Source organism: Leopardus geoffroyi, chromosome C3 (assembly GCF_018350155.1).
Source record: "Leopardus geoffroyi isolate Oge1 chromosome C3, O.geoffroyi_Oge1_pat1.0, whole genome shotgun sequence".
In the NCBI taxonomy this organism is placed as follows: domain Eukaryota; kingdom Metazoa; phylum Chordata; class Mammalia; order Carnivora; family Felidae; genus Leopardus; species Leopardus geoffroyi.
The window spans coordinates 136,809,785-136,831,037 of NC_059338.1; the positions used below are offsets into that span (position 1 = coordinate 136,809,785).

Genomic DNA, 21,253 nt, shown 5'->3' on the forward strand with positions numbered 1-21,253 from the left:
GTAACATCTTTAGACTCTTATCCTTTTTTTTTTTTTTTCAATGTTTATTTATTTTTGGGACAGAAGGAGACAGAGCATGAACGGGGTAGGGGCAGAGAGAGAGGGAGACACAGAATCGGAAACAGGCTCCAGGCTCTGAGCCATCAGCCCAGAGCCTGACGCGGGGCTCGAACTCACGGACCGCGAGATCGTGACCTGGCTGAAGTCGGACGCTTAACCGACTGCGCCACCCAGGCGCCCCTAGACTCTTATCCTTAACTTAAAATATTTTGATAAGAACCCATGGTGAATTTTGTACAGATGTGATGTAGATATTTTTTTGAATACTCAAGATTTATATAGGCAGGTCCCCAAATTAAATATTGTTTTGATCCAGAAATAACCCAATTTTAAAAAGCAGTCTCAAATATGCTATTGTGGAAGCTGTCGGGATCTGAGGGGAGGGAAGAAAGAGGGGAAGCTGTGAAAAGCATGACTGAGGGCTCTTTGGGATGTCAGAAAGTGTCAGTGTTGGTAGGGACAGTTTTAGGAAAGGTTAGGCAATATTAGTAGATACCCTAAAGAACCCATTCTGTACTGAATATTTTGTTTCAGCAAACAAACAAAATTCTACCACTTGGAGGTGCATTTGGATTTTGAAAGTCCTTTTTAATAAATGGGAATGCCTTTTACCTTCTCCTAAAGATATTTTCATTTGTTAAAAAAAGAAAAAAGTGTTCTTTCTCATATCCACTTGAGGTCAGTTGTACTGAGAGAGGTGGAAATTTTGATTGGATTGGAAGGGAGTGAGGTAATTTTGGGATACAGAGTACTTGGAGGAGGTAAAAGTAAGGAAGATCATTCAATAATCATTAATTTTACAAATATTATAGGTACTGTGTTTGTGCAGAGAGGTCAATGTATCAGATATGGTCTTTGCACTCCTGAACTTATTATTTGGTTGGGAAGGTTGGCATATGTGATGAGCATTAAAAAGGAAGGGTAGATGCCATGAATATATACAAATGGGACAGAAAGCCTCAATATGGTGTTTATCTGATTTGGTAGCCTTAGAAATTTATGAAGTCGTTGGATCCTCAACCATCTCCATTGTAACAATTTCATCTTGGCTAATCAGGTGATATTTCTGATAGCTGAAGATGGCAGCAAATAACAGGTATTTATTTTTTTAAACTTTTATTTTCAGATTAGTTCAACAAAACAAGCATATATGAAAGTGGGACTGGCAGATTAATGTTACAAATAGACACTGGCCTTAGTGAGAGAGCATTGGAATGTTGAAATGTATTGAACTGAAGCAGAGATAGATAGCTATATAGGTAGGGGACTTGGGGTTCTTGGAGTCTTGTTTGGTCAGATATGAAGAATTTTGGTCCTATAGAAGTGACAAATCAAGGGAAATCAAGTTCCTGCAAAGGATCTGTAGACAGTATATGTTAAATCTAGGCCTCCATTTTTCAGTTTTGTAAGAACTAAACTATGTGTAGATATTAGGAACTGCCCACATGTTCTTAAATATATTACATTGAGATTAAACAAATCATCAAACGTTAACTGTTTGAAATCTGAGTGATTTTTTGGAAAAGAGTTGAAATAGAAATAATCATGGATGTTGCTGGTCATTCAGCCTATGCACATAATACTAATGTTGAACTACCTCTCTGTGCCACAATCCTATATGAGGTATTTTATGTGTTTTTTCATTTAATTTTATCCTTAAAGAAGCACTATCAGGTAGGTGCTCATTTCACAAACAGGTAAACTAAAGCCCTAAGAGGTTAATATGTCCAAGGATGCAAAATAAGTAAAGTTGTAACTAGAACCTGGTTCTTCTGGTGTCTTTGGTGTCTTCCAGTTTCTTCCCTGTTTTTCTAGTATGTGGTAGTATAGTGGTTAAGTAGTGGATTTTGGAGTTCAGTCATGCTGTGTTTGGCATAACTATGGGCAAGAAGTTAGTTTTCTAAGTCAAAGCTCCCTATTATGTAAAATGGGAATAATAATATTCTTGGGGTTGTTGTGGGGTTTTAAGAGAGAAATTTCATAGACGACCTAATGTCTGGTACTTAGAAAGTTTAAACAAATATTAGCTATTGTTATTATCAGATGCTCATGACTGTACTCAGTCCTCTAGCTACTCAAAGTCTTCTGGTTCAGTTTATCATAAAGACCTGCCCTCTCTTCTGGGGATTTGTGCTCTCATGGCTTTAATTGTTCTCTGTATGCTGGTGACTGTCAAAACTATGTGTCTACCCTAGGCCTCCTACCTGAGCTGAAGATATTGGGACTAGTTGCCTTCTAGATTTGCTCTGCCCATAGGATAGCCACTTCCCACATGTGGCTATTGAGCTGTTGACATGTGGTTAGTCTGAATTGCAATGTACTCTAAGTATAAAATACACACTAGATTTTCTTTAGTAAGAAAAAAGGAATGTAAAGTAGCTCATGATTATGTTGATTATGTGATAATTTTTAATGTATTAAATAACATAATTAACATTATTTTGACATGTTTTTATTTTTAAAATGTGGCTACTAGGAAATTACATATATGGCTGCATTATATGTCTATTGGACTGTGCTATTCTAGATATCTCCTCTTATATATTTCTCAAGTGCCTTGAAATTAGCTAGTCCAAAACTGCCTGAGACTCTCCCCATTCTCTTCTCCCTCCCAAAGTTCTGTTTTTCCTTCTATTCTTTATCTTGGTGGATAGCTCTGTTTATGCTCCCAAAGCCAGAAATTTTGGAGTCATAGATTCCTTGCAAAATCTTTTTCTACTTTTTTCATATTTGTCATTTTCATGCACTTCTTATTGTTGCCACTGTTACTACCTTCGTTGGTTTATTCCTTTATGGTTTCTTGATTTTGTTATATTTAGATCCGTTCTACTCAAGGATATAAAAAGATGGAATTCTACCCTATTTTTTTTTTTAAGTTTATTTATTTATTTTGGGAGAGAGAATGTGTGTGTGCATTAGTGTACGTGTTCACACAGGGGAGGGAGAGGGGCAGAAAGCAAGGGAGAAAGAATCCCAAGCAGGCTCTGTGGTGTCAGCACAGAGCCCTGTGTGGAGCTCAATCCCACAAAACGAAATGAGATCATGACCTGAGCTGAAATCGAGTCCAGTGCTTAACCAACGGAGTCACCCAGCCTCCCCTACCCTATTTTTTTAAATTTTATTTATTGAAGTAATCTTTACACTCAACATGGGACTAAAACTCACACTCTTCTCTGACTGAGCCAGCCAGGTGCCCAGGCCTACCCTATTTTTTTTTTAAATAGTATTGTTACAGTTTCGTTTTTTTTTTTAAATATATTTGCTTCATCTAAAGTTTTTTATTTTAAAGTAGGACTTAAAGTTTGTTTTTAAATTTTTTTTTATTTTTTAATTTTTAATTTTATTTATTTATTTATTTATTTATTTATTTATTTATTTATTTATTTTTTGAGAGAGAGAGACAGAGCATGAGCTGGGAAGGGTCAGAGAGAGAGGGAGACACAGAATCCGAAGCAGGCTCCAGGCTCCAAGCTGTCAGCACAGAGCCTGATGCAGGGTTTGAACTCACGAACCATGAGATCATGACCTGAGCCGAAGTCGGATGCTCAACCAACTGAGCCACCCAGGCGCCCCTCAAAGTTTGTTTTTAAAATTTGTTACCCTCTGCCTTACCATTTATTGAAAAATCCATCTTCACACCACTGATTTGATATGTTACTGTTAAAATTTACCGAATTCCCATTTGGATTTTGTTTTTTTCTGAATGTTCTAGTCTCTTCCATTGATCTGTGTATCTGTGTGCCGGTAGTATTCTGTTTTATTTATTGTTTCTCTACAGTATGTCATCACTGGGTAGTGCTATTTGTTTACTTTTCCATATGAACTATAGAATCAGCATGTTTAAATTCCTCTGAAAATATAATGGTATTTTAATTTAATTTAAATTTATGAATTATTTTAGGGAGAATGGACATCTGTACTTCTGTTCCTATCCAGGAATGTGGTCTGAATGTTTTTCCATTTGTTCAGATCTAATGTGTATTACAATAGTGTTTTGTTGTTTACTATATTTTGATCTTGTATATTCATATTATTTCTACATGTTTTAATTTTTTTGTTGTTATTGTAACGTTAATGGATCATTTCTTCCATTGTTTCTTTTAACTGGATGTGACTGTGTTTTGTATTTTACCCTTACCAGTGTTAGGCCCTAATGATTTTTTACTTGGATTATTATCAAAAATTACTAATTGGTCTTCCTCCATTTCTCTACATCCTGCCAGTGATTTTTCTGAAACATGAGATATTTGTGTTTTACTCCTTTACTTAAAGTCCTTTGACCCTTTAGGATAAAGGTCAAATAAAGAATGAAAGTCAAACTCCTTAGCATGACATAAACTCTTTCCTTGTCTACAATTGACTCCTGATGGCATATCAACTCCTGGTGTCAGTAAGAACTATAGCTACTCTACATTGTATAACTCTTACTTTTTTATATCTTGAATAATCTGTTGGGACGTATGTTTTTAGTCTGGGTGGCTTCTTCAGTCATACCCGTATACACAGATTCAATGATTGAATTTACAAAGTTGCATAAAATTCTTGATTTCACAATTTTTTTTAAGTTTATATATTTATTTAGAGAGAGAGACACACACACACACACAGTGGAGAGAGAGGGAGAGAGAGAATCCCAAGCAGGCTCCATGCTGTCAGTGTGGATCCCAACAAGGGGCTTTTTTTCATGAACCATGAGATCATGACCTGAGCCGAAGTCAAGAGTCAAATGCTCAACCAACAATTGTGTTTTTGTTGTTGTTGTTGTTGTTGTTTTTTTAGTGAGGATGAGGATGATGACCTCCAGTATGCTGATCATGATTATGAAGTACCACAACAAAAAGGATTGAAGAAACTCTGGAACAGAGTAAAATGGACAAGAGATGAGGTAATTACATGATAAGGTTTAGTAATTTCATACTTGTACTTATTGGCTAATAATATTTAATAAAGGAATTAAAGATCTTGAAAAGCAAAACATGAGAAAAGCTATTCATCAACTGATATGCACATATTTTTTTTCCACCAGAGGTGTGAATAGTGGTATGATGTTAAGACTGACAGAAACACTGTAGTAAATGGGAGAGCTTGTATTACAGTGGCTTATCCTTCTGCAAATGGTCATCAGATATGACATGAAAGAATTAGACAGTTATCTATATTTAGCGATAGAGGAATAGGCAAAGGAAAGAAAGCTTTCTAATTTTCACACCTGTTTTAATAGGATGATAAGTTAAAGAAGTTGGTTGAACAACACGGAACTGATGATTGGACTCTAATTGCTAGTCATCTTCAAGTGAGTGAAATATTTTCTTCTATTTATAACATGGATAACATAAGCTATTGGGTTAAATTTGCTGTTTTTCAAAAATGTGTCTTCATTATTTTAGACTTAGGTTTCCTTTCTAAAAACATCTCTGTTTTTCTGATCTTCCTATAGTGGCCAAAGGCTTAAAAAGTCCGATTTTTCTAGTAATTAGTTTATATAGGGGCCTAAAAAGATTACTAATCTAAAATGAAAATACTAGGTTTGGGTAGGGCTTTATAAATATTTGCTGATAAATGTTAAAACATTCTGAGAGAAGTTAAATGTATGGAAATCTTTTGGCACCTAATCAATAAAATCAGAAAAAGCTCTGTTGAAAGTTTGTCAACCTTTATTTGGATTTTAAGGTGTTACTGATCTTTAAAAGAATTCTACTTATTGTTCGTTCATCATACTATTCACATGCTATTCATTAGTATGTATGTATGTAATTTTATATTACATACATACATATGTATGTAATTTTATAATTTACATACTATTCACATGCTATTCATTAGTATGTAAGTTTATAATTTACAGAATTTATAAATTTATAATTTACATATATTCCTTTTGTTCCTTACTACATTAAAGGTAGGGAGGCAAAATAGTCACATTTGAATTTGTTTTGACTACTGTGGATATCAGAAATCAGATTACCTATGTTCTCTCTAAATTGTTATGATGCTTTTCAACATAACCTGAAAATTGAGACCAGATAATGGAAAGTGCGTAAGTTTTGGAGTCAGTCTGATCTATATTCAAGTGCCAGCTCTACTAGCTGTTTGCTCTTAGAAAAATTACTAACTTCTTTGATGTTCAGCTTCCTTGTCTATAATACGTAAATAATAGTACTCGTTTTTGTAGTATTGTTGTGAGAATTAGAAATGACATATAGGATGTTGGGCATATTTCCTGACATTTAGCAGGTGTTAGATAAATGGAAACTAAATTAGAAAAGTTATTTATATTAGGTTTACCAGTTTAACTTGAGGGTATAGCAGCAAATGAAGTGAACAAAGAAATGCTACAAGCACATACAGGAGCAGTCTGATTATTTTGAAGAAAATGATAGCCTTAAAAATGGATCAGCATTGATGTTTTGAAGCCATAAATGAAGAAACTCAGTTTAAATAAAAATAACTTGAGGGGCGCCTGGGTGGCGCAGTCGGTTAAGCGTCCGACTTCAGCCAGGTCACGATCTCGCGGTCCGTGAGTTCGAGCCCCGCGTCGGGCTCTGGGCTGATGGCTCAGAGCCTGGAGCCTGTTTCCGATTCTGTGTCTCCCTCTCTCTCTGCCCCTCCACCGTTCATGCTCTGTCTCTCTCTGTCCCAAAAATAAATAAACGTTGAAAAAAAAAATAAAATAAAATAACTTGAGACCCACTAGACACAAAGGCAGTGACTGGTAAACAAAGTATTTGTATTTATCCCTTTATATACTTCTAATATTTTTGTCATTCATGAAGTTAACTGTTTTATTATTATTATTATTATTATTTATTATACATAGGAGTTAATGTTTATTTTTGAGAGAGAGACACACACACACACACAGTGTGAGCAGGGAGGGGCAGAGAAAGGGAGACACAGAATCCAAAGCAGGCTCTAGGCTCTGAGCTGTCAGCACAGAACTCGATGTGGGGCTTGAACTCATGGACTGCGAGATCATGACCTGAGCCGAAGTCAGATGCCCCACCGACTGAATAACCCAGGCGCCTCTAGTTTTTTCTTGATAACTTGGAGGTCATCATGTATAAAAATCCTTTAAGTACCATGCAGTGGCCTAGTAATGCCTTTGGGGGTTTTTAAATTGTATAGAGTTAAGTACTGCTGTACTGTATGAATCCAGACTACTGTGCTATTTGAGTTCATTTGTCTATTATGTATAGTTTTCTGTTTACTCTCTTTTATTTCTCAATCTTAGATACATTTTTTTTTAATGTTTATTTATTTTTGAGAGAGAGAGACAGAATGCAGATGGGGAAGGGGCAGAGAGAGGGAGACACAGAATCCAAAGCAAGCTCCAGGCTCTGAGCTGTCAGCACAGAGCCCTACATGGGGCTCAAACCCACAAACTGTGATATCATGACCTGAGCTGAAGTCAGACACTTAACCGACTGAGCCACCCAAGTGCTCAGATACATTTCTTCATGGCAGTATCTGTGTTATAAGGCACAGTGTAGTGATATATACTTAAAAATATATAGTCTAAGCCCTGCCAGAGACTTTAATTTAAAAATGAATTGAGACACAGGCATATAAGATAAATATTACAGTTTAAAGAATGTTATTGAATGCATTATTCTTGAAGACTTTCTTCTTGAGTTTAGGCTGACTTGCTTTCTGGAAGACAATTGTTCAATAACAAAATTATCAATTCTTTCAGAATCGTTCAGATTTTCAGTGCCAGCATCGATGGCAGAAAGTTTTAAATCCAGAATTGATAAAGGGTCCCTGGACTAAAGAAGAAGATCAGAGGGTAACATGTTCATATATTTTATTCTCACTGTGTAGGCGGATTGGCTTTTTTTTTCTTCCTAATATATTGTTTTGTCACAAAGGTTATGTTTAAATCACTTTGATTTGGTTGCTGCTTGTAGAAGAATTGAAAGTTGAATGTCTTGAAATATAGTTTTTCTGAATTGAGTCAAACCAAGTATAATATATATAGTTTTTCTTTGTGAGTTTAGTTTACAGAAGGAAAAATGTTATTAGCTTCTTTATCTTATTTAGAGCTTAGGTTAGTAACATTTAGGGTATAGCTTGTTGAAAATTGAGTTAACATTTTAAAAAACAGAATTTAATTTAATTTTAATTTTAATTTTATCTGATAACAAGATATATGAGGAAGTCATTCTTAACTTTCCCTCTTGACCTATAATGTGCCCCAAAATAAGATAGATACCAGAGCACTGTATTTCTAAAAGGTTTGGTGATTTCGATATTAAGGTAATTGTTTGTTTTATAAAAGACTGAGAAGAATGGGAAAGTTGCTGCCCTCCGCTAGGAATTGGCTTTAGTTCATGCTCTTTATGGCAGAAATGTTGTTAATAGGGTTGAGGAATTAGAGCATTTTTTCCTGCCACTCAAGGGAAAAAAAAAAAGTTTACTAGGCTCAGAACTGGTAAGATTTACTTGATGGTCAGTGATAGGTTTTATAATGTGTGTTCTGTATCCTTTTAGTATGAGAAAGGAATAAATGAGAAGACAATAACTTTGTAGATCCTTCTTGCTTCCAAACTGATTTATTTGGCCTCCAACTGAAGCTTTTTTTGAAGAAAGAGTAGAAAATCTATAAGTCTCAACATTTTTACCGTTAGATTTTCAGTGATAACATTTTAACTTACAAGTCACTTTAATTAGCACATTGTATTTTAGATAAGTTTGAGGTAAACTTTTGTACTTGGCCAATGCTGAATTAGTATTTATTAGTATTTATTAGTTAACTTATTAGTAACTTAACTTAAATAAACTTAACAATTAGTAGTTGTGGTTTGGATTTAATGCATTTAAAAGAAATAGTATTCTTGAGTTATGTTTTAAAATTCTATCAAGGTAATGCTTTTTCAAATTGAGATGTATTCTCACTGTGTCATGTTAAATTGACATGTAACACTATAGTAGTTTCCAGTGTACCACATAATGATTTGCTCTTGGTTTGTATTGCTAAATAATCACAACAAGGATTCTAGTTAGCATCTGTCATTATATATAGTTAAAAAATTTTTTTTCTTGTGATGAGAATTTTTAAGATCTAACAACTTTCAGATGTGCATTACAGTATAGTTTTTATTTATTTTTAATTTTTTTTTAATGTTTATTTATTTTTGAGAGAGACACATAGCATGAGCAGGGGAGGGACAGAGGGAGAGGGCTCCAGGCTCTGAGCTGTCAGTGAAGAGCCTGATGTGGGGCTTGAACTCACGAACTGTGAGATCATGACCTAAGCTGAAGTCAGATGCTTAACCCCCTGAGCCACCCAGGCGCCCCTGCATTACGGTATTAACTATAGTCACTGTGCTGTACATTGCATCCCCATGAATAAACTTTTAAAAAGGTATTGCTTTTTTAAACTTTGTTTTTTCTGTTTCTTAGGTTATTGAATTAGTTCAGAAATATGGGCCAAAAAGATGGTCTTTAATTGCAAAACATTTGAAAGGAAGAATAGGCAAGCAGTGTAGAGAAAGATGGCATAATCATCTGAATCCTGAGGTAAAGAAATCTTCCTGGACAGAAGAGGAGGACAGGATCATCTATGAAGCACATAAGCGGCTGGGAAATCGTTGGGCAGAAATTGCCAAACTGCTTCCTGGAAGGTGCTTATATAAATGTATATACATTTTCCTGTACTTAAACTTGATCTTTATTATGTTACTATTAAATATATTTGCAAGTACCCCATGACTTTTATTTTTTTTTTTTAGACAAGCAATTTTTGGGGGCCTATTTGTAATAAATTCTATTTATTTCGGGGGCCTATTTGTAATAAATAAGGGATAGAATTACTTTTATAATTGAAATTTAGACAAGCATCCTTTTGGGCCTATTTGTAATAAATTTAGACAAGCAACTTTTTGGGCCTATTTGTAATAAATTCTGTATGAGGGATAGAATTACTTTTATAATTGAAATTTAGACAAGCAACGTTTTGGGCCTATTTGTAATAAATTTTGTGTAAGCAATAGAATTACTTTCTTAATGAAATATTTTATAGCAGTAATTTGTGCAGTAAAATGATAGACCTTCCGATTATGTGAATATTTAATAACTTCCTAGATTGTTTACTTATCAGTGCCAGTCAGACAGACCTTCTGTGTACAAACCTGGTTGGAATAGAATGTAAATTGAAGAGATTTCTTTCATACTAGATTCTATGCACAAGACCAGGGAATAGCAAATACATTGCCTGAAATAAACTATGAAAGTTCATTAGACAAAATTTAATTCTTAATTAATTATGGTATGATTCAAATCATGAGAGTAGTGTATATATCCCTGTGGCTAAAATACAGAATTTCCTTCTGGAAGAGTGATATACCGCTGTATACTATACATTGTAAGTATTACTATACATTGCACTGGTTGAAATTTTTCCCTATTGTAGTATAGTAGATCATCAACCTTGGGAAAATCCATACCTCACTCAGAAGGTATGCATGTTTTGTTTTTTTTTTTTTTAATTGCTGTATGTAGTCTCTATATTATACTTCATAGTTTATAAAATGCTTTTACCTATATTTTTAATTAATCTTTATATGTAAGTGAAATATGCAGAGCAAACAATGCTGTCTTTTTTTTTTAATAGATAAGGAAATTAAAGCATAGTGTTAAGTTTTTTATTCAGGTTACTCAACTTGGTTTAGAAAATTCTGATGTTTTCAGTCTTACATATATTTTTACTCAGCTAGCTTAATGCTTTAACATAAAGTAGGTTCTCAGTAAATGTATATTTTATGAAGGATAGAATTATTAAGTGATCACCATCTAAATCTAGCTACTATCTGCCACCATCACAAAATTGTTACCTATTATTAACTGTATTCCCTATGCTATACATTGTATCCCCATGTCTTGTTTATTTTATAAGTGGAAGTTTGTACTTTTAATCTCCTTCCCCTATTTTGCCCACCCCCTCTGGCAGCCATCACATAGTTCTTTGTTTCCTTGAGTCTGTTTCTGTTCTGTTTTGTCTGTTTGCTTTGTTTTTTAGATTCCATAGATAAGTGAAATTGTATGGTATTTATCTTTACCTGACTGTTTTCACTTAGCAGAATACCCTCTTGCTCCATCTATGTTGTAGCAAATGACAAGATTTTGTTCTTTTTTATGACTGAGTGATATTCCATTCCATTGTATGTATATGCCATATCTTTTTCCATTCATCTGTCAGTGGCCACTTGGGTTAATTCCATATCTTGACTGTATATAATGCTGCAATGATCATGGGGTGTGTATATCTTTTTGAATTAGTGTTTTTGCTTTTTTCAGATAGATTTCCAGAAGTGGAACTACTGGATCTTATGGTAGTTTTGCTTTTAATTTTTTTGAGGAAACTTCATACTATTTTCCATAGTGGCTGCACCTTTTTGCATTCCCAACTGTGCGGGAGGATTCTTTTTTCTCCACATCCCTGCCAACACTTGTTATTTCTTGTCTTTTTTTTTTTTTTTTTTTTTTTTTTTTAGTTAGAGAGAGAGAGAAAGAAAGAATGTCTTAAGCAGGCTCCTGATGTGGGAGCTCGATCATATGACCCTGGGATCATGACCTGAGCAACAGTCAGATGCTCAGCCAACTGAGCCACCCAGGTGCCCTGTTGTCTTTTTGATAGTAGCCATTCTGATCTGTGTGAAGTGATATCTCATAGTGGTTTTGACTTGCATTTCCCTGATGATTAGTGATGTTGAGCATCTTTTCATGTGTCTATTAGCCATCTGCATATCTTCTTTTTTTTTTTTAATTAAAAAATTTTTTTTTTTTCTTTTAAGTAGGCTCCACATCCAGCGTGGGGCTCGAACTTAGGACCCTGACTGAGATCAAGAGTCACATCATCCACATCAACCAGCCACATGCCCCCTCTGCATATCTTCTTTGGAGAAATGTTCATATTCTCTCCTCATTTTTTAATTGGGTTGTTTTTTGATACTGAGTTGTGTGAGTTCTTTATATATTTTGGATGTTAATCCTTACTGATTATATCATTTGTAAATATCTTCTCCCATTCAGTAGGCTTTTTGTTTTGTTGATGGTCTCCTTCACTGTGCAAAAGCTTTTTAGTTTGATGTAGTCCCATTTGTTTGTTTTTGTTGTCCTTGCCTGAGGAGACAAATGAAAAAAATACTGCTTAGGCCAATGTCCAAGGGCTAACAGCCTGTTTCCTTCGAGTAGTTTTATGGTTTCTGATCTTACATTTAGGTCTTTGATCTATTTTGAGTTTATTTTTGTATATGGTGTAAGAAAGTGGTCCATTTTCATTCTTTTCCATGTACTTGTCCAGTTTTCCCAGCACGATTTATTGATAAGACTGTCTTTTTCCCATTTGGATGTTCTTGCCTCATTTGTTGAAAATTAATTGACTGTGGGTTTATTTCTGGACTATTTGGTTCCTTTGTGTTTCTGTTTTTTGTCATTACCATACTGTCTTGATTACTGTCACTTTGTAGTATAGTTTGAAACCAGGGAGAATGATACTTCTAGCTTTGTTCTCTCTCAAGATTGCTTTGGCTATTGGGGTGTTTTGTGGCTCTATACATGTTTTAGGATTATTTGTTCCAGCTCTATGAAAAATGCCATTGGTATTTTGGTAGGGATTGCATTGAATCTATGGATTGCTTTTTGTAGTATGTGCATTTTAACGATCCTTCCAGTCTATGAGCATAGTATATCTTTCCATTTATCTGTGCCATTTTTGGTTTCTTTTATCAGTGTCTTACAGTTTTCAGAGTACAGGTCTTTCACCTACTTGGTAAAATTTATTCCTAAGTATTCTGTTTGACGTAGTTGTGAATGGTATTATTTTCTTAATTTCTTTTTGATAGTTTGTTATTACTGTATTAGAAACAACAGATTTCTTTTTTTTTTTAATTTTTTTTTTTTAACGTTTATTTTTGAGACAGAGAGAGACAGAGCATGAACAGGGGAGGGTCAGAGAGAGAGGGAGACACAGAATCTGAAACAGGCTCCAGGCTCTGAGCAGTCAGCACAGAGCCCGACACGGGGCTCGAACTCACGGACTGCGAGATCATGACCTGAGCCGAAGTCGGACGCTCAACCGACTGAGCCACCCAGGCGCCCCTAGAAACAACAGATTTCTATATACTAATTTAGTATATTGTAATTCTACTGAATTCACTTATTAGTACTAATGTTTTGTTTTTTTGTTTTTTTTTTTTTGGTTGACTCTCTAGGGTTTTCTGTATACAGTCATCCATCTGAAATGGTGACAGTTTTAGTTTTTTTTCAAATTTGGATGCCTTTTATTTCTTTTTCTTGCTATGGCTAGGGCTTCCAAAACTACGTTGAATAAAAGTGACAAGAGTGAGCATCCTTGTCTTAGAGGAAGAGCTTTCCTTTTTTTACTATTGACTGTGATGTTAGTTGTGGATTTGTCATATAGGGCCTTTATTATGGTGAGGTATGTTTCCTCTGTACCTACTTTGTTGAGAGTTTTTATCATAAATGGATGTTGAATTTTATCAAATACTTTTTCTGCATGCATTAAGATAATCACATGGTTTTTATCCTTTATTTTGTTACTGTGGTGTTGATTGGTTTTGCAGATATTGAATCATCTTTGCATCTTTAGAATAAATCCCACCTGATCATGGTATATGATCTTTTTTTTGTTAAATGTTTATTCATTTTTGAGAGAGTGCGTGAGCAGGGGTGGGTAGAGCTGGGACAGAGGATCCAAAGCAGGCTTTGTGCTGATTGCCCTGAGCCTGATGTGGTACTTGAATTCACAAACTGTGAGATCATGATCTGAGCTGAAGTTTGACACTTAACTAGCTGAGCCACCCAGGCACCCCTGATCTTTTTATATATATAGCTGAATATAGTTTGCATTGATGGTTTCCTTCTTATTTTTTTTTGTTTTTCTATTCTTCCCTCCTTCCATGCTGCCACACTTTTAATGAGAATATAAGCCCCATGAAAGCAGGGACTTTCTTTTTTTTTTTTTTAAGTGGTTTAAAACAACTAATTTATTTAGTTCATGATTCTTTGGATGGCAGGTGATTGTTCTAGTCCAGGCTGACTGCTGATTTCCACAGAGTTTTTCGTGCATCCATGGGCAGCTAGTGAGTTGTCTGATGGCTGTAATTCAGGATGGCCTCATTGCCATGTCCATTGATTTTACACTGTCAGCCAAAGTTTTCCTCCATCATGCTAGCTCAGTCTCCTCTAACATGGTGAGCTCAAGGTTCCCACTGCAACAAGAGTGGACAAGCCCTCATGCAAAGGGCTCATGCACTTTCAAGTCTCTGCTTGAGTCATGTTTGCTGTTGTCCCATTGGTCAAGTCTAGTCACAAGACAAACTAGAGAAATAGATGACACATTTTGACTGAAGGAATTACAAATTCACTTTGCAAAGCAGTATTCATGTTAGGATGGGGAAAGTCTATGGTCTCTTTTTCAATATACCACAGTATATACAGCATTTAACAAAGATGTAACTTCAGTGGAGTAGAGTTAATGTTAAAAAGCGAAGAAACATAGTTGTTTGCCCTTGAAGGAGCCACTGCAGGGCTATTGCCAGGAGAAAGAAAAGATGACTAAGTTAACATTTTATGAATATTAATCTGAAAGTTGGGTAGAGGATAGTCTGGAAGAGAGAGAATTTAAGGAAGGATTCAATGTTTATGAAAGCAGCTAGCAGTATCTGGCACCTGTCAGTTGCTTACTACATGATCCCTACATCTTAATCTGAATCCAGATGTGAAGTAATAAGGACATGGACTCTGGTAATGGTATGAATGTAATGAAAGTGCCAGATGTGAGAAGCAATTTTGAATGAATTATTAGCATGCCTTGATTACTAGTGGATTTGGAGGTTAGGGGAGAGAAGTAGAAGGAAATTAAAAAGAAAAAGATAGCTTCAAAGCTTCAATCCTTGATGAGAGAAAGATTGATTATATATTAACAGGTACAGGGAAGGAAAGGAGAACTCACTGGAGTAAATTTTTGTTCAGATACATTATATGTTAGTATAGGGTAGCATCTCCCACTGATCATGTTCAGTGGGGCATTGGAAATATGAGTGCAAAGCTTGAGGAAGGGTCAGGAATATAGGAATAAATAGATATTATTGTCCATCTTCCATATAGGGATGTTTAGAAAATGTAAAAATTGGATGAAGTGCCCGAGACAGAATACAGAGAGAAAAACAGTGTGGAGATGATCACTGGAGGAGAAAAACAGAAAAGAAATCAGAAAAGGATTATTAAAAAAAAAAGAAAAAGCAAGAGGGAGGAGTGGTCAAAGGTTTAGGGAATAGGGGTGGAGAAAAATGTCATAAAATGTCAGAGCTGCCAAAATAGGAAAGAGTTCCAAACAATTTCCTGAGTTCTTATCAGGAGTATTAGAAAAGAAAAATTTTGTTGCTTCAATAGGAACAACAGTAACAAGTTGGGATGAGGTTGTCAGCAATACAAAGGAGCAGTCTAGAAAGGTAGCTGATGGCAGATTCCCACTTGCAAGATACCTCTTTTGGATCAAGGGGAAGATCAAATCACTAAACTGTGTTTTAGCTCATCAACTTAGATTACAACTGTACCGTTGGAAACAAAGCAGTTTGACAGGATAAGAAAAATTTCTGACCTGGGCAGATGCATGGGCAGAGTGAATATTTTCTTCATTCATTTTGTTCTCATTTCTAACTTTTTAAAAGGATTCCAGTGTGTTATTTCCTAGTTTTGCATGCATGTCCATTGTTTGCTTAGCCACTTTTTTTTGTTTTTTTAGTTTTTTTTTTTTAAATTTACATCCAAATTAGTTAGCATATAGGGCAACAATGATTTCAGGAGTAGATTCCTCAATGCCCCTTCCCCATTTAGCTCATCCCCCCTCCCACAACCCCTCCAGTAACCCTCTGTTTGTTCTCCATATTTAAAAGTCTCTTACGTTTTGTCCCCCTCCCTGTTTTATATTATTTTTGTTTCCCTTCCCTTTACGTTCATCTATTTTGTCTCTTAAAGTCCTCATACGAGTGAAGTCATATGATATTTGTCTTTCTCTAACTGACTAATTTCACTTAGCATAATACCCTCCAGTTCCATCCATGTAGTTGCAAATGGCAAGATTTCATTGTTTTTTGACTGCCAAGCAATACTTCATTGTATATATATACCACACCTTCTTTATCCATTCATCCACTGATGGACATTTGGGCTCTTTCCATACTTCGGCTATTGTTGCCTAGTGCTGCTATAAACATGGGGGTGCATGTGTCCCTTCAAAACAGCACACCTGTATCCCTTGGATAAATACCTAGTAGTGCAATTGCTGGGTCGTATGGTAGTTCTATTTTTAGTTTTTTGAGGAAGCTCCATACTGTTTTCCAGAGTGGCTGCACCAGCTTGCATTCCCAAAAGCAGGGACTTTCTTATTCACTGCTATATCTCCACTATTTAGAACTGTGCCTGATCTATAGATGGACAGTTTATCTTTTGAATTAAAAAAGTATTGGGGCTCCTGGGTGTCTCAGCCAGTTGAGCATCCGACTCTTGATTTCAGCTCAGGTCATGGTTTATGGGATCGAGCCCTGTGGAGAGTCTTGGGATTCTCTTTCTCCCTCTCCAGCTGTCCCTCTCCCTCCCTCCCTCCCTCCCTCCCTCCCTCCCTCCCTCTCTCTCTCTCTCTCTCTCTCAAAATAAATAAGTAAACATGAAAAAATGTATCTAGTTTCATTGTAAAAATTTTTTTTAAGCACTTACATTTTATACAGTGTTAAAATTTGTGGAATCCTTTTTTTCTTTTTAAATTATACACTTTCATTTCTTAGGACTGATAATTCTATCAAAAATCATTGGAATTCTACCATGCGAAGAAAAGTGGAACAGGAGGGCTACTTACAAGATGGAATAAAATCAGAACGATCTTCATCCAAACTTCAACACAAACCTTGTGCGACTATGGACCATTTGCAAACCCAGAATCAGTTTTACATACCTGTTCAGGCACATATTTTTAATATTTATTATTTAAAAATTATATTTAAATATAATTATTTAAAAAATAATTTATTATTTAAAAAATTTTCTTTAGTTGCTATATGGGAGGATATTTGGTTTCTTAATAAAACAAATACAACATATATTAAGGGGAATAGATATTTAAATTTCCAGACTGAAAAAAAATTGCCTTATCTAGCTGTTAAACCATTAGTGGTGGTTTATCCTACTTGTTTGATTGATAAATATTTTGGAAACAAACTCATTAAAATGTTTCCTTTTATATGTAATTTTTATATTATCTAATTAAGAACCTTAGTATGTACACTTACTAATGCTATCATTCTTTGAATCTTCATTTATGATTCAGTGCTTATAGTCATCTGTGCTTTAACATCCATTGCAGTTTCCTTTTTAAAAATATTTTATGTAATTGTAGTATTACTTATCTCTAAGAGATAAGTGTGTATAAAATGATCTTAAGAAGAAAATAGTCAAAATTTCATTCATCATTTTGGGAGGTGTGGTAAATAATTAATTGGTTCTTTGATGACACTCAACTTTGCCTTTCTCCCTAGTAACCAGTCAACTAAGTGATGTCATTCTTTGTTTAGACAGGTTTATTAGAGTAGAGATTGCCCAAGTTCATAATAGGGCAAGCTCTATTTTCTTTACAGTGCATTTTCTTATCTGCAAGACATTAGTTTAGAAGTTTTCATAAGGTTTGTTTTACATTTCTCTGCCTGTCTGTCATACAATTTTTTATGTTGAACAATTCTTGCTTTTCGTCACATAAAAGGTAAAGATTAAATCAGGACTTAATAGTGTCTACCAAAAGATAAATTTTTGGTGTTAAAAGTCTGCTTAGTATGCACAGATTTCATTTGAATGTACTTCATTAAATGTGCATGCTTTTGGACATAACTTTAAAAGAATTAATTAAAAAAAGTATGACATCTTAATTTACAAATAGGAAAACATATGAAGACAGTACAGCTATCTGCTGATATTCACAGTACCTTAAGGTTTTTATTGTTTGTTTCTTTACATTTTTCTTTAGAGTCCTAGATTTCAGCAGCATAAACTGAAACATTCTGCTCTGTCTTAGAAAGGTTATCATTTACATTTATTGCTTTAACTCATAGAAACAGTTTTAAAAATTATCTGGGGCCAGGAGAGTATTTAACAGTCTCCATCAAAATATATTGGAAAATAAGAGTATTTCTTGTGCTTTAAGAATGACTTATTGTACTTTTAATAATTCTTGGAAGATTTATGTATTCATAATTCAACTCAAACTACTAAAAAGATAATTCTAATTTGGATTTGAAAGAAAAAAATGGATTGGTTTGAAATGCTGTTACAGATTTAAATGAAAAGTTTGAGAAAGATAAGTTTCTAATTCATTGGAAGTTTAATGATAACTGATACAAACCAAGTATTGTGAAAATTAAATTCTTTGTTAGAAGTTATTTTTGTGATTTTGCAGCAGATAGTGATTTAGGTAGGCCATTATAGAAGATGAACAATTTTATGTTTATATTCATTACATATCTAGGTTTTTAAAAATACCTTCTCTTATATTTCATTCCACCATTGCACACTAAATTTGCATGAAACTTCGAAATTCTTATTACAGATGCTTTAGAAAAGAAAGAAAATAATTCTTAGTCTGTTGTCAGAGTATTAAAAAGCACATGAGTGATTATGACGTTCTCTGAGACAAGTAGTAGAAGAAGCTTCATATCTTTCACACAGAGATTGGCATGGGGAGTAGGAGTAGGAGATAAGAATATTGAAAAACCTGCTTTAATGTCTGTTCTTGTGAGTGCTTTGTATGGACTAACTAACCCCTTCCTCTGAAAGATAAGAAAGAACGCAATTACTTTGTTTTCTCCAGGAGATAGAGCAATCCTTCTAAGAGGAGATTAAAAAAAATAATAATTTGGTGGGTAGTGTAGATAATAGATGGACTGATTGGCTGATAAATATAGGCCAAGTAATTCTCATATTTCATCCAGGAGAAGATACAGCTTTCCTAAGAGTTACGACTTTTCGTTAGTAGATTCTAAGAACAAAAATGTAGCTGTTAGAAACTATCATATGAATGAATATTCAAAGTTAACAAAGATACTTCATGAGTTTCTATTGTCGATATTTGTCAAGAGTTTTTATGCTCTGCCTCAGATTTAAAAAATTTATATGGTATTCTATGTATGATACTAATGTTTTAATTCCATTTTAGATCCCAGGCTATCAGTATGTGTCACCTGAAGGCAATTGCGTAGAACATGTTCAGACTTCTTCTGCCTTTATTCAGGTAATTTTTTATTTGTAACAAAAAAAAAAAAAAAGAAAGGAAAAAAACCCCCACACTTTCAAACATATATTTGAAAGTTCTGGGGTGCCTGGGTGGCTCAGTTGGTTAAGTGTCCAACTTTGGCTCAGGTCATGATCTCAACGGTTTGTGGGTTCGAGCCCCGTGTTGGGTTCTGTGCTGACAGCTCAGAGCCTGGAGCCTGCTTTGGATTCTGTGTCTCATCCTCTCTCTGCCCCTCCCCCACTTGGGCTCTGTCTTCTCTCTGTCTCTCAAAAATAAATAAATGTAAAAAAAAAATTTTTTTTGTTTTTAAAGTTCTAATAGTGCCTATTTCCTCATCCATAAAATTAGGATGAAAACAATACTATCTGTTCTATTTACTTTGAGTATTATTACACTAAAGGAGAAACTTTTGTGAGTTTGAAAAATATAAGCTGTACAAATGTAAGGTGGTTGACAGCACCAGTAAGGTATTCCTTTCATTCTTCCAACGTAAAGCATTAGGTTGTGAATGGACATATTTTTTGTTTGTTTCTTTTGTTTTTCAAATTTTGTTTTTTTTTTAAATTTACATCCAAATTAGTTAACATATAGTGCAACAATGATTTCAGGAGTAGATTCCTTAATGCCCCTTACCCATTTAGCCCATTCCCCCTCCCACAACCCCTCCAGCAACCCTGTTTGTTCTCCATATTTATGAGTCTCTTCTGTTTTGTCCCCCTCCCTGTTTTTATATTATTTTTGTTTCCCTTCCCTTATGTTCATCTGTTTCGTCTCTTAAAATCCTCATATGAGTGAAGTCATATGATTTTTGTCTTTCTCCAACTGACTAATTTCACTTAGCATAATACCCTCTAGTTCCATCCACGTAGTGGCAAATGGCAAGATTTCATTCTTTTTGATTGCCGAGTAATACTCCATATACTCCATGGTGTGTGTGTGTGTGTGTGTGTGTATACACACACACACACACACACACACACACACACACACACACACACACACCATATCTTCTTTATCCATTCATCCATCAATAGACATTTGGGCTCTTTCCATACTTTGGCCATTGTTGATAGTGCTGCTATAAATTTGGGGGTGCATGTGTCCCTTCGAAACAGCACACCTGTATCCTTTGGATAAATGCCTAGTAGTGCAATTTCTGGGTCATAGGGTGGTTCTATTTTTAGTTTTTTGAGGAACCTCCATACTGTTTTCCAGAGTGGCTGCACCAGCTTGCATTCCCATGGATATATGTTTTGATAAACTGGGTAGAATATAGATGATATAAGTTTTTTAATGACCTTTTTTTTTTTTAATTTCCCAATTCTGGGGGCTCCTGGCTGGCTCAGTCAGTAGAGCATGTGACTCATGATCCCAGGGTAGAGATTACTTAAAATAAAATAATAAATTTCCCAAATCATTTCTGTTAAATTGAAAATATTTGCTAGCATTTCTGATTTTTTATTTCTTATTTTATTATTTTTTAATATGAAATTTATTGTCAAATTGGTTTCCATGCAACATCCAGTGCCTATCCCAACAGATTCCCTCCTCAATACCCCTCACCCACCCTCCCCTCCCTCCCACCCCCATCAACCCTCAGTTTGTTCTCAGTTTTTAAGAGTCTCTTATGTTTTGGCTCCTTCCCTATCGGACAAAGGGCCAGTATCCAAAATCTGTAAAGAACTCACCAAACTCCACACCCGAAAAACAAATAATCCAGTGAATAAATGGGCAGAAAACATGAATAGACACTGCTCTAAAGAAGACATCCAGATGGCCAATAGGCACATGAAAAGATGTTCAATGTCACTCCTTATCAGGGAAATACAAATCAAAACCACACTCAGATACCAGTAAGAGTGGCTAAAATGAACAAATCAGGAGACTATAGATGCT

At 35.0% G+C, this 21,253-nt stretch overlaps 1 protein-coding gene across 4 annotated transcripts in view; it reads left to right on the forward strand.

Annotated features, from left to right (window-relative positions):
• Positions 1-21,253, forward strand: part of MYBL1 (MYB proto-oncogene like 1) — a 44,441-nt gene that overhangs the window by 5,456 nt on the left and 17,732 nt on the right. For all 4 annotated transcript variants that reach the window (XM_045455039.1, XM_045455040.1, XM_045455041.1 and 1 more), the window contains exons 2-7: positions 4,840-4,945; positions 5,282-5,353; positions 7,754-7,846; positions 9,463-9,683; positions 16,866-17,040; positions 19,280-19,354. In XM_045455039.1, coding sequence (XP_045310995.1) covers positions 4,840-4,945; positions 5,282-5,353; positions 7,754-7,846; positions 9,463-9,683; positions 16,866-17,040; positions 19,280-19,354 — 742 coding nt within the window. The remainder of the gene's footprint in view (positions 1-4,839; positions 4,946-5,281; positions 5,354-7,753; positions 7,847-9,462; positions 9,684-16,865; positions 17,041-19,279; positions 19,355-21,253) is intronic.